General features: G+C 48.5%; 1 protein-coding gene across 4 annotated transcripts in view; it reads left to right on the top strand.

The window, feature by feature from the left end:
• The window catches only part of LOC143368249 (uncharacterized), a 44,226-nt gene extending 30,634 nt beyond the window's left edge, over positions 1–13,592 (top strand). For all 4 annotated transcript variants that reach the window (XM_076810772.1, XM_076810773.1, XM_076810775.1 and 1 more), the window contains exons 3-5: positions 4,117–4,240; positions 5,689–8,787; positions 11,075–13,592. In XM_076810772.1, the coding sequence (XP_076666887.1) occupies positions 4,117–4,240; positions 5,689–8,787; positions 11,075–11,145 (3,294 nt within the window). In that variant the 3' untranslated portion in view covers positions 11,146–13,592. The remainder of the gene's footprint in view (positions 1–4,116; positions 4,241–5,688; positions 8,788–11,074) is intronic.
• Positions 13,593–13,913: the final 321 nt, after the last annotated feature.

The following is a 13,913-nucleotide window of genomic DNA, read 5'->3' as shown; positions in this document are numbered from 1 at the left end:
AGAAACCCCGCTGCGGCCGGCGCACAGTGGTACATAATGACATTTTTTGTTCAAATCACCATACAGGTCGTAATTCTTCAGAAAACTTGAAGATTTTTTTTTTCAATTCTTCGCAATTAAATTCTTCATCGATCTGTCCGGCCGAAATTTTTAATTTCGTTGCTGATTTTTTTATATTTAGCGAATTATACAGCACTTTTCGAAGATCAGTATCTGCAGGCTTTTTTGCCCACCTGTTCCGAATTTAAAGTCTGATTTTCGAAATTGAAGGTGGATGTATTAGATTTGTGGTACAAATAAAAAATTTGATCTTTATAATAATTACCTCATATTCGTAATCAGCGTCCCCGAAAATCTAGACGCACTATGTTTTCTTTGAATAAGCCCATTTTCTGAAATTTTGCTTCAACATATCGGATTCACCTCCTTCAATTTCGAAAATCTGACTTTAAATTCGGAACAGGCGGCCAAAAAAGCCCACAGATACAGATCTTCGAAAAGTGCTGTATAATTCGCTAAATATAAAAAAATCAGCAACGAAATTCAAAATTTCGGCCGGACAGATCGATAGAGAATTTAATTGCGAAGAATTTAAAAAAAAAATCGTCAAGTTTTCTGAAAAATTACGACCTGTAGGGTGATTTGAACAAATAATGTCATTATGTACCACTGTGCGGCGCATAAACTCTCGTAACTTCGATGTTTCTCAATATTTTTGAATACTTTTTTTTATATTACTTATTACTAGCCAAGGGGTTATATAGACATTAATAAAATTGGAGCATCTATAACAAATAAAATATTAATAAACCCCGTAAACATTGGGTATAAAAAAATCATATATGATAATTATATACTAATAAGTATGTAATATTACATAAATAACGATTTGATTAGCTTCGAACATTATGAAACATAATAGAGAAAGAAAATAACACAATAGAATTATAACATATTATATTAAAGGACTAAAATTACATAATAATAAAATAATATTAATAATAGTCTGTTTTGCACTATGATAAATGGAAAAATTGCTGAAGCTGTAACTAATATTTGATCATTTTGTAATTAATAGAGCAAGACTTTCAGAAACGAATATGCGCATATACACTTCTTAAAATAATTGATATCTTATAACATTTAGAACTATTTACATCAAAGTTTCTTTACGCGTAGATTTCATAAACATTAAGCAATCATATGCGTTTATGTAAAATAAGGCATAAGTTATAAGACTTAAAATCTTAATTTATAATGGAAAAAGGAATATTACATAAGTATTAGTAAATAATTATGAAATATGTTTTCTCTGTAATGATTATGCCAACAATACTTTATTTATAATTTTTATTGCTATTTTATTGTTTTTTATTATTTAAAGTAGTTCATATTACAGTCCATACAAACTAAAACTATTAAAACGTATTCAAAAATAGCAAGAAACAGCGATGCGATGAGTTTTGTGCCAAATCGCAAGCACAGCGCACTCTTGTGATTAAGTTCTAATAACAGCCAAAGTTGCAAAAAAAAAACGCAGCCAATTTTTACAGGGCTGTTAGTCGATGGTATCTGCTTTCAAATAGTACTATCTAGAGCCCGGAGGAAGGCGGAGCTTCATTATACACCTAAAAGAGTTAATGATGACTTGAGATACTAGGTAGCTCCATTTGAAGTTGTATAGTAGGATTACTTTCGGTGAAGTGATTTCGAAAAGTATTTATGTGATAAATAAGCTGAGGCTATAGAGGAGAGTCCTACTATCTCGCTTCTAATGTTAGTTAATTGCACTATCGATGGAGAAATAAATAAATACTATAGGGTAAAGGACCCAACTATTGTACTACAAATCACTTTCTTGAAATTTAATTTTTACCAGCAATAGCCCAAGTCAAAGTATCAAAACTTGGAGTGGCCGATACTGTAGGACTCTCCCCTGCACATTCGAAATACACGAGGTAGAAAATTATACATATCTACAGGAATTCCGAAAACAATCGACAATCTGGTAGGAATATTGGCATGATTCCCGTCGGAATACGAAAGGTCAACTTCAGATGAATTTTTTCTTTCTAATTAACACGAATATGACGTAGGGTGTCTGCATGGTTAGATACTTTGGCCAATTGGCTATCAGGATACAGTGATGAATACACAAAAATATAACTTCCATATTTAAGACTCTTTTCCTCGCCAGCCCCACTGTGCGCCGTCCCGTCTAAGCAGTAATTGCTGTTGCACGAGCCAACAATAATTCTTCTCCCGTTTGTATCCACTTCCGTCGTTGACGAAATAAAGAAGAAGAAAACTGGAATTCTAACAGTTCCCCTGGCGTTTTAGCAAACACTGGTAATTGTTTCCCTCGATACTCCTGCGTGGCGCGCTTGATGGAAAAGTAAAGTGCGGATAGGATAAAGTAACGGAGGACGGCGAGCAAATGCCGGGTAATCGGTAGACTGGAGCAGCGCGTAGGCCGATTAGCGGTTTAAGCGCGGAAATATAAGCGGCTGTATCGTTTGACGGTCGAGTGGCGATAAGAAGAGGGTGGAGGAGGCAGGGGAAAAGAAGCAGGGTGGGAACACGGTGTGCAGAGTACAGAGTAATAGTGGCTAGGGGAGGGAAGACGAGAGAGAGAGAGAAGGAGAGCAGATATTAAAGAGTAGAGGGAGCGAATTGGGTACAGAATTGGGTTTGCGACCAATTGTTCGTTCGGCGAGCCAAGACGGAGAGGAACACACATCGTCGGAGCCATCAACTCGCCTTTCCAAAGTTGCGTCTCTGGACGATGCTCGCGTGAATCGGACATCGCGTACACTGCCATTCATCCCACTTCCCTATCGATTCGCAGTCGTTACGGTCGTTTAGATCCAATCAGCTATTCAAAGCTATCGGTTCCGAGGAAAGTATTACGAAATTGGCTCGGTTACCAAGGACATAGTACAATTTCGTGTGCTGTCTCCACTCTCCATTCGGACCGAGAGAACGCAAACTCGTGGCACCTGCAGCTTCATCGCTTCCGTTTTAGCCGCCCGGTGACAGAGGCGAGATCTTGCTCGAATTAACGACCGGCTTACGCACGAACCCCTTTCTCACCTGGAGCTTTTCGTTTCGCGCGTCGAAGGTGGATAGCGCAATGACAGATCCGCAGGGAGGAAGCAGGGACACAATGTTTCTGTGGATCGATCGTTGAAGGCGCCGCTTGCACTTGCATAAATCATTGTTATCGCGATGAGAATTATGCGGCGCGAAGTACGTCGCGTGACAACGCGATTCGATCGAGGTACGTTTATTAGAGTAGGTATGTACCAGAGGCGGCGCACACGTGCTTGTCCCACGCTTACGTTACGTACCATCGCTGAGGAGCTGCTGCTGCTGCTGCACCCGCACCTGTGCACATATGTTTTACGAGAACGTTGTATTTTTTGCGCGCGAGTAGACGTCGTTTGCCCTACACTGCGAGCTAATGGAAAATTCTAAAACGTACGCTCCATTTGTCACGTACGAAAACAGCAAGTATCTAGATCTCGCTTCTCTATCGGTGCCCGTGTCGTTGCATAAGTATATTCTTTCGCAGAGTAGGCTTTTATTCGCTTTTCTTTTCCTGAAACTCTCACGCTCCTTTTCGCATCGAGCTCATCTCCCCCCCTCCGCTGTAATCAATTCGATGTTGCAACGATGTAGAGGCTCGAGTTAAATTTCAAATTATCGTGATACGCCCAGTATCAATGCCTTTTTACCAGCACGAGATACGAGTTTTTCTTATCTTCGCTCGAGTTTGTGGCTCGCTTGTCCTTGCCACTATTTGAGAGGAGCGATTGACCAAAATGTGCGAGTAGTACGTGCAGATAGGGAGTGGCACGCATACGTTGTACGCGCAGAGACGGGTAGGCAGGTAGGAGGAAAGGGAAGAGAGAAAGAGTGATAGAGCGTGTGTCGAATGACGGTGAAAGTATGTCGCAGCCTCGAGGAAGTACGTCCTCGAAATCATCGAGTTTATTAGTGGACGAAAAGACAGAGCGTAAAAATGCGCCGTTAATTTAAGTGGCAGGAGTTTGCTCGCGGGATCTGCCGCGCACTGGCGGTTCAACGATGTACACGTAAATTTTGTGATTGCAGGACATGTCCGACGTGTGCGTCGGGACCAGCGTGGGGACCATTACAGAGCCAGAATGTTTAGGCCCCTGCGAACCTGGCACGTCGGTGACTCTCGAGGGTATCGTTTGGCACGAAACCGAAGGAGGTGAGTTTCAGGCGACGTTCAGTTACCATCGAGTCGCGTCTCCCCGTATACGCGCGTATACGTTAGGGTGGCTCTTATTTTACTCTTGGTGAAATTTCTATTCAAGATTTTCTTCGCGGCACTCCCCAGAATAGTTAGAAAAGATAAAAAAAAATCTGTGTAAAGTTTGAGCTCGATTGGATAACGGGAATAGCTGCACCGAGGCGTTTGAACGTTTAAATGATTATTTAACAGCTCGCACAGTCGATTTTATATAATATCCTCCAAGTTATTGATTGTGTAAAAATAAATGTCAAACAAATGTTGCAGATCCGGACAAGGAGCATCTTTTATGTTTTGTTACTTTTTCTCGTGCGACAAACGATTTTCGAAAAAAATCTGAAACACTTAAAAAAAAAATTTTTATTTTTCAAATATTGAACGTTTAAAGCCTTCTCGAACACTTTTTATTTGTGAAGGCGAAGATAAAAAATGTAATTTTTATTTTCGAGGACTATTTTTTAAACGTTTAAGGCGGAGCATATATCGAGATGCGCAAAACGCTTCTGATGTCTATATTTTCGATAGTTTTGTGAATTTCAGTCCCAAATTTTCAGGAAACATGCACGGCATATCAAATACTGAAAATATGAAAAAAATTAATTAAATTTTTAAAAACTTGTCCTCAAAAATAATTTTTTTTTTGCCTTCATAAATATAAAATGTTTGAAAAGGCTTTAAACTTTCAATATTTGAAAAATGAAAATTTTTTTTTTTTTAGTTTTTCGTACTTTTTTCGAAAACCGTTTGTTGCACGAGAAAAAGTAATACAACATAAAAGAAGCTTCTTGTCTGGATCTACAACTTTTGTTTGTCATATTTTTTTATGTAATGAATAACTTGGAGGATATTATATAAAATCGATTTCGTGAGCTATTAAATAATTATTTAAATGTTCAGGGGCCCAGGGGCACCTTTTCCCGTTATCCGATCGGGCTCAAACTGTACACGGATTTTTTTTAATCACTTGGAACTGTTCTGAGGGGTGCGGCGAAGAAAATTCAAAGGTCGAAAATAAGAGCCACCCTAATACACATATTCCGATTCACTTTGCTTGCTCCAAGATTTCGCGAATTAGCGTAGGTCGATGGTGTCGACGCGTGTTATAGTTGATCTAGGCAAGAAAGCGCGTTCCACCCCAAGTAACTCCTCGGGGAGCTATCGAACTTGAGTTAGCAGCATAACACTGCGATCCTTCCTATCGCGTCTGCCACAAAATTTCTATCAAAGGCCAGTCGTTGTCTTTTTCGTTTCGACTCTCCTTCACGCTCGTCCCTGTGAAAGTTTTGCCGGCAAAGCAGGTAGATTTACGCGATCGAGCGAAGGACGCTTCGGACTCGCTAGGACGCCGCAAGAATCGTGTTACGCGTGGTCACTTGGTCAGACCGAGCCTGGTGTGTTGGTTGCAGGTGTACTGGTGGTGAACGTGACGTGGCGAGGGAAAACGTACGTGGGTACGTTATTGGACTGCACTCGCCACGATTGGGCGCCGCCGAGGTTCTGCGATTCGCCGACCAGTGATCTAGACGCTCGAACGCCCAAGGGGCGCGGGAAGCGCGGAAGAGCCGCGGCGAACGCCACTCCGGGCAACGATCTGAGCAACTTCACGGAAACGAGGAGTTCGGTGCACAGCAAGCTACGGAACGGCGGCGCCAAGGGACGTCGCGGAGCTCAAGGTTCGCCAGCGGCGAGTCCGAGTCCAGCGGCTTTCGTTCCACCGCGACCGGATCCAGCAGCTAAGCGGAAGTCTCGCGGACCCGAAGAGGAGGACAAGAACAAGAGGCGCGCACCCCCGCCGACGCCTCCTAGCGGCTCTCCGCCGGCGAGCCCAGTGCTGCTCGAGTGCCCGGAGCCGAATTGCAACAAAAAGTACAAACACATCAACGGGCTCAAGTATCATCAGAGTCACGCGCACGGATCGGCGGACGATGACGACACCAAGGAAGGAATCACGAGCATGTCCGAAAACGACGAGAGCAATATCGAGGCTCCGAGCCCAGCGACGCCGGTTAAATCGCCCGTCGACAAACCCGAGGGAACACCCCTAAGGTCGGCTAGCCCTCCTGCGACCAGCCTGCCGCCAGAGACGCCTCCTCCTCCTCCTCGGGTTGCCTCGCCGAGTATAGAACCGCCCGCGACTCTTCTCACTTCGGACAAGAGTATCGTGAAACCAGGCGTGCTCAGATTTGGACAGGATGACTTACCGGCCCCACCCTCCACGATACCGACCTCTGCGAGGCAACAGTCTGTGCAGCAGCAGCAGCAGCAACAGCAGAATCAAATGTCGTTGGGTAGTTCCAATTCCCCGCAAAGCCCGAGTCCTCGACCGAGTCAGTCGCCCAGGCCGATTCCCTCGCCTCATCCGAGCGCGAATATTCCTCCGCAGTTGAATATTCCTCAACCGCCTCAGCCCTCTCAAATGTCGCAGCACCAGCAACAAAATCCCCTGCTGCAACAGAGTCAGCAATCGTTGCAGCCTGGCCAGCCTTCACCAGCGCAGCAACTTGCATCGAACCAGCAGTCGCAGCAGCTGCAGTCGGCCGTTCAGCAGCAGCAGCAACAGCAGCAGCTGCCGCCAGCTCACCAGCTTTCCGTACAGCATTCACTGTCCGCGCAGCTTGGACAGCCGACGCAGGCTCATGTGGTGCAACAAGCCGGACTGCAACAGCAGCCACAGCCGACAAATATGCAGAGTATCGCGAGCCAACATCCGGGACTGCAGGGTCTGGCGAGTCAGGTATCGCAGCAAGGGGCTCCTCCGCAACCCGGCCACCCCGGCCAGGGGGTGCAGTCGCACTTGCAACCATATCAGAGCGTGTCGCTCCACGCGAAAATGCCACAGTTCAAAGTTAAACCGACCGCGGCTCTGATGCCCGAGCAGGACAAGAGCAAAGATCCGCGATCCTCGAAGCCTCAGGGCTACAAGAAAAAGTCGAGAAAATCGCCAGGAGGCAGTCCCCATCCGTCACCGCTGGAGGCGCCGATCGTCGACTCCACCAGGGAGGACGTTCAGAGCCCCGCCTACTCGGACATTTCCGACGACGCGGCGCCCGTTCTCGAGGCCGAGCCGATCGACAAGACGAAGCAGAGCCAGGAGAAAGACGGCAAGGCCACTACGGCTACTCATTTGCCGGCTCACTTCAGCATGTATCCTTATTACGGACAACCGCCATATCTGGTGCCGAGCGTGCAGGAAAGCAAGCCGGTCGATCAGAAGCCTAACGATCTTGCGCCAAAGCAGGAGATGAAGCCGCTCAACATACCGCAGATGCCGACGATGGCCAGCTTGCAGAGCGTCGTGGCGGAAAAGGAGAAGAAGGAGCTGAGCCAGTCATTGCCGCAACCGCAGCAACAGCCGCACTATTACGGCGGATACGGTGGATACATGCCACCCGGCTATCCGTATCAACCTCCTCAACCTGTTTCCCAGCAGCAGCAGCAACAACAACAGCAGCAACAACAACAGCAGCAACAGCAGCAGCAGCAACAGGCGCAGGAGCAAGATATTCACGAACAAAAGGCCAAGATCAAGCAGGAGCCACAGTCGCAGCAGTCCAGCTTGAAGGATAAACAGCACGAGAATCATCAGATACTGAAGGAGAGCATCGAGATGAAGAGTCAGATGAGCCCGTACCACGTTTACCACGGTTCTCAGAGTCAAAGGGCGGCACCACCACCGCCACCACCCGGCCCGATGCAGGACGACCGAAGATATTACCTGTACGCGGGTGATCAGAGGCGAAAGGAGGAGACGAGTAAGCAGAGTCAACAGGCGAAGGCGCCACCTCCGAGTCCGAAGCATCAGCCGAAGCAAGAGAAGCCTCAGGACCTGGGAAAGAACGAGGACTCGAAGAGCAAGCAGGAGGGTGTAAAGCCAACGATGGAGACGCAAGGTCCTCCACCGCCTACTTCCCAGTACGCCTATATTCACCCGAGCTACATGCAACCCCAGCATTACGGCGCGTTGCCGTTCGATCCTGGCCATCCGGTCTACCGTGGCCTCAGTCCGATGTTGGTTCCGGGGCCGTACTCCGGCAACCCATACCTCCACCAGCTACCGAGGTATCACGCGCCGGAGGATCTGAGTAGGCCACCCGGCGGTAAAGCTTTGGATCTGCTTCAGCATCATGCCAATCAGTATTACTCGGCGCACAAGATACACGAGCTTCAGGAGCGTGCTCTCAAGTCTCCGACGCCGAAAGCGTCCGCAGCCTCGGCGAGTCCGTCGTCGGCGGGGCCGACGCCGTCGCGACCACCGAGCGGGCCGCCTAGTTCGGTAGCTGGCCCGGGTCCGCCTCAGCCACAGGGCCAACAGGCCCCGGCCAAGCAGCAGAACCAGCAAGGAGGTCAGCAGCAGCAACAGCAACCACCCGTAGACGCAGGCACCGGAACCTTGCCAAAAGACAATAGATCGCCCCCGCCTCAGCGACACGTGCACACCCATCATCACACGCACGTAGGCCTGGGCTATCCCCTATTGACCGGACAATATCCCGCTCCTTATGGAGGTAAGCCTCTTGTCAGACCCTGACAGTAAGACTTGCGACAGGAACCGCTAATCGCGTCACGGACTAAATCGACTCAGCGTCTTTGAGTCGAAGGAAATCGATCGCCGCCGCTCCTGCCCCCTAACCCGACCGCTCGAGAAAGCCTCCTTCCCATTCCCATTTCCATTCCAATTCCTGTTCTCGTTCTTGGTCTCGGTCTCGGTCTTGGTTTCAGTGTCGTTCCTGTTCGCGATCACGTGTCCACTCACGTGCCACGGGCCTGCCTGCCCGAGTGCGAACGCGCAGGGAAATAGGCCACCCCGGCTCTATCGCGCCGAATTTTATTCCGAAATCTTATCGTGATTTATTTTGCTGGAGATTAGGCTTTCGGATTGCCTTTGGATTTTCGCGTAGCAGTTACGCGATCTCACGAAACGCAAACTCATCTAAATCCGTCGAAGCCTGATCGTCGCCTAATCGTACACCATATTGGTGCATACGGATGCTGCGAGAGTATCCCGAATGGAGGAGATCAAGGAGGAAGATGCAAAGGACCTCCACTCCGTTGGAAGAGCGTTTGCCAGTGCGTGAGTTTCCTTCCCCCAGTGCCCTCTGCCCCCTTTACACCACTTCGCTCTTTTCTTTGCTCACCCTTCTATCTGATAGCGAGACGACGCAGATCCTCGGAAGAGCATTATTCGGCGAAAAGAAGCGTGTAAATAATTTTAATGATAGAGAGTGGTACAGTTTGACGACAACGGTGAACAGACGAGCGCGTAACTGCGCCAGCTACGCCGGCAAATTGCAAGCTACATTTTTTAACGATACACGCAACTGCAATTGATACTTAGACATGTAAATACTCGTTTAGACGATTTGTTACTTAACAACGGACTGAATACTTTGCAAGTGTCGATGTACAAGCACGAGCGTAAAAGGAGTAGGTACGTTAAGTCGCGGTCCGTTTGCCACGAGGCTCGTAGGGCGCATAGTTAGACGTATAGTTCAGACTGTGATAATTATTAACCGGAAAACGACGAACCGTTCGAGTCGCGAGTCGCGTGAAACGAGAAAAGAGATCCGTGCGTTTTACCGATCGCAGCGACATGTGCTGCGCTCGTAGCAGAATAAACGATTCGCGATCACGAACACGGCGAACAGCGAGAGAACGAACACGCGTGGGCAATTGCGAAACGGAGGATTGCTGGTATGTACCGTGCACTTGGTCGCGTAGTCTTTCGTAGTCTTCCGCTAGAATCAAACAAGTAGATCCCCCGTGTACAGCCTTTCCTCCGTTTCTCGGTCTGCCGCAACGCCACTGCCACGATATCAGCGCGAATTCCACCAGAGTGTACAGGGTACAGTGACGCGTACGAGAGTTGTCTCTGAGCCAGGCGCCACAATGGTTCATTTCCTCGTTACTCGACGATGGTAGCTTCTCCTAACCACACAACCATACGGAATGCTCGTACGAAAAGTGTTTCTCGAGACGTGTTCGTCATCGATCGAGCGAGATCGCGAAACTCGGAGCGACCGAAATCGCGTGGTTGGTCCGGACAAACGAGCGCCGCCTACCCATTCGCAAGTTCCTCAAAACCTCCCCAATTCGGTGAATTTGAATGTTGTTGCCCCGCTTCTGCGAGTCTCGCGATTTCCACGCGATTTCCACGCGATTGGTATTCCTTCTCGACGCACGACAATCGGCAAGATCACTCCTCAGCGATATCAGCTCCGCTCGACGTGCCGAGGCGTCGAGACTTAATCCAGCGAGCGGTGCTCGGATCGACGAGACATTGAAGTTTAAAAATCACCTGCTCCGTCGATCGTAGCCGATTCAACTAGCATTGCGTCCCTGTTTCTCCTCCCTCTGTTCACATCACCCGCTTCCTTCTACCCTTATACATGCGTCTACCTCTCCGCGTGCCGTCCGCGAGTACTCTGTCTTCTATCTCTCTCTTCTTCCTTCCCCGTCACTTCTCACTCGCTTTAATATTCTGCCGAAATTGCTCGCTCGTTGTTACACGCGACACTTGGGCTGGAGTGGCGCGGAATCGTCGAGATCGTTCGCTCATCCGAGATCAAGGGCCGCGGGATTGGAACAGGGAGCGAGGAGCGAGGCGCGCATACTCGTACGTTCGATCCGATCGAACGCGAGGTATCCGATTCGGGCTAGATCTCAAACGTAATCGTTATCGTCCGCGAACAGTTCGATGAGATTGCGCGGCGAAAGAACGAAAGCACGCACGAGCGAACGATGAGAAAAAGAAAGGAATTAATGAACCGGTATCTGTCTGTGTGTGTGTTGCAGCGGCAATGCTGGCGAGTCAGCAGGCCGCCGCGGTAGCTGCATCGGTGATCTCGCCATTCCCGCCCAAGTGACCCGCGGCCCCCGGTCCCGTACTAGCTGCCGGAACGACCGGACCCACCTCCGCACAAACTCACCACACGCCTCATCATCCGCCATCAGTGGCGGTCAGTGGCGCGACCGCTGCGGGACATCCGCATTCTGCCGCTGCCGTTGCTGGCAGGCAATCCTAGGATGGCCTCTCGAGTATACCACTAATTCGAGCCTGCTACCTCTTCCCCGATAATGCACGCCAGTGTTCAACGACTATCGTCTACTCACACGCCATCGTCTGCCGGCACGCCAACTTACCAGCCTACGAACGTTTCGCTCTGTCTTCTGCCGTTGTCGCCTGAGCCATCGCCGTCTCCGTAACCGTCTTTGTCAACTGCCGCCCAACTGATTGCGCCGACTCTGACTCGATCGTTCCACGTGCGATCGGAGAATCAGATCGAGAGAGGAGGGAGTAGGAGGATGCGACGACCTAAACAACCGCCCATCATCGCACTCCGATTGGTGAGCAAACTGGAGAACCCGCTCGAGACTCACCGCTACATTTCCGCAAGCAAATCCAAGTGGATTCGGGGCGGCAAGAGTCCTGTAAAGTGTCTTTGCCGCCTCGCGCCGAAACGCGAAGCAAATCGAAACGAAACAATTGGTTCATTTACCGCGAAGCTTTTGCACCACGCATCGACCAGTAAGAAGTGGTCCAGTTGGTCGCAGAAACGCGCGCTGCGTCCTGGACGCGGAAAACTTTGTTGGAAGACCCGAGGTGGTCGTGCGTCGTAGTTTGCGCACAGGCAGCGTATGCGAAATTCGAACAAAATTTTTCGGCGACACGGGAGCACGAACGAGCCGTACACACGTTTTCAGTATAGTCACGACGTTGGTGGTGAACGGTGGTGGTGCGTTCGCTCGCGCAGAACGCGTTTCGACCAACGCGCGAGAAAAACTTTGGTGGGGTAAAGTGCCGTTGCTCTGAAACGCGGGAGAAAAGGGACTTGTTTTGCTACGCGATTGTATCCTCGCTGATCGGTTCGAGTAGGAGTTATCGAGGACGAATTGATTACGGTCTGTTCGTCCTACGGGTACAACAGCGATTCATTATGACTAGTATTGAAAACAGAGACGTAACAGCCGAAATCCAAACGCAAGTGGTGTACAGCGGTAATTACGGCGTGGTTGATAGGAGCTTAGCCGCGGTACGTATAACGTATTGTACTGTCGCGTCAGAACGGTGAGAGCGTTTCGAAACTTGCCGCGTCGCAATCGCGAGTCGGAACTCGCGCAAATTCGAAATGCTTCTAGGCGGTAAAACGAACGTGAACGAACAGAAATGACGTAGCGAGGCATTCGGATGGTTGGCCACGCGACAACAAAGGGCGACGCGAGTAAACGAAAGAACGAGAAATGTGTTAAACTGACTCCTTCGAGGATGCTCGTAGAATCCCTCGTGGCGCGTAGCAAGCACGAAGCTTCGACTGCGCTACGAATCAACTCGATATTTCTTCGATGAGATACGAGCGTCGCGTTGCGTGCATGCCTTCGAATCGAAGCAACATTTTTATCGCTCGTCAAAATGTAGTAGGAGAGAGTGTGTGCGAGTGGCTGACGAAGAAACGAGAATCGTGCATGTATTTGCGTGCTTATGTTTGTGCGTGTATGCGTGCGTGCGTGGGGATGCTTGCGTGAATACGTATGTTGTGTATGACGCGTGCGAACGTCAAACGAGAACGTTGCGTATACTAGCGGTGAAATTATAGATCGTTGTATTTTATTGTAAAAAGAAGATTGCGAATTCGCAAAACTCGACATTTTTGTAGGGAAATCGTGTGGCGCATGGACGAGAACATGATTCTTAGATGATTTGATTAGCCGTCGGCGGGTGTATGTAGTACGGTAAGGATATCAAAAGAAGACAAAGCGGAGACGCTTGTCTTGTAGGCGAGTGTGAGCGTAAAGAGAAATCAGGATTCTAAATTACCGATAACGTGACGGTAAGTGATTGTACATTGATTGCGTTAGAATGCTATTTGTTTACTAAAGGATAACGATAGTTAGTGTCGCGGGAATACGGTAGAGAAGAGAGCGAGTGATTGAGCGAGCTAGCGAGAGACCGAGATAGCGATTGTGCGAGAGAGTGAGAGACGCGCGAGACGTGTGAGCGGGCAGAGACAAGACGGATAAGACTAATTAATGAGAAAATGGAAGGGAAGCTGTTAGGTATATAAATGCGCCATCGTGATACACGCGCATTGTATCCAGGCGACTACCTAATACTAGTTTAGTAACGATTATTATCATTGTATCTTTTATTACGATTATTCATTAATAATTATCGGTTACATTATTTTATTATTGTATCGATGCGAGATGGAAGCGTTGTACGAACGATTGGTGAAACGCGTTGCCAAGAATTCGGAAATAGTTTTACCGTGCCGTGCATAGTGTCGCAAATGCCAAATAAAAGAAAAAAGATCAAGCCGTGTTTTTTTTAATTCGTGTATAGCAATGGCGATTCGTTTATAGCCGCGTACAGGGCGCCGAAGGGCGCGTGCAGCCGCCTCAGTTTTAATGAGGCGTGTTCCAAGGGAGAAACGGGCAGGCTTTAAAGTAAATGCTGGTGCTGCGCTGTGATTTTTATAAAAGTTAATCGACGGGACACGACACAGAGGGTCGGAGCAAACGAAAGATCTTGACGAATTTTTGCGAAAATACGCAGATAGCCTAAGTACCTGGACCTGCCCCGCTCTCCTCGTAAGGAGGACGGAACAAAGCAAAGACGTGAAAACCAACAATTGTA

This window comes from Andrena cerasifolii, chromosome 4, assembly GCF_050908995.1.
Source record: "Andrena cerasifolii isolate SP2316 chromosome 4, iyAndCera1_principal, whole genome shotgun sequence".
In the NCBI taxonomy this organism is placed as follows: domain Eukaryota; kingdom Metazoa; phylum Arthropoda; class Insecta; order Hymenoptera; family Andrenidae; genus Andrena; species Andrena cerasifolii.
This window is presented reverse-complemented; position numbering and strand designations above follow the sequence as displayed.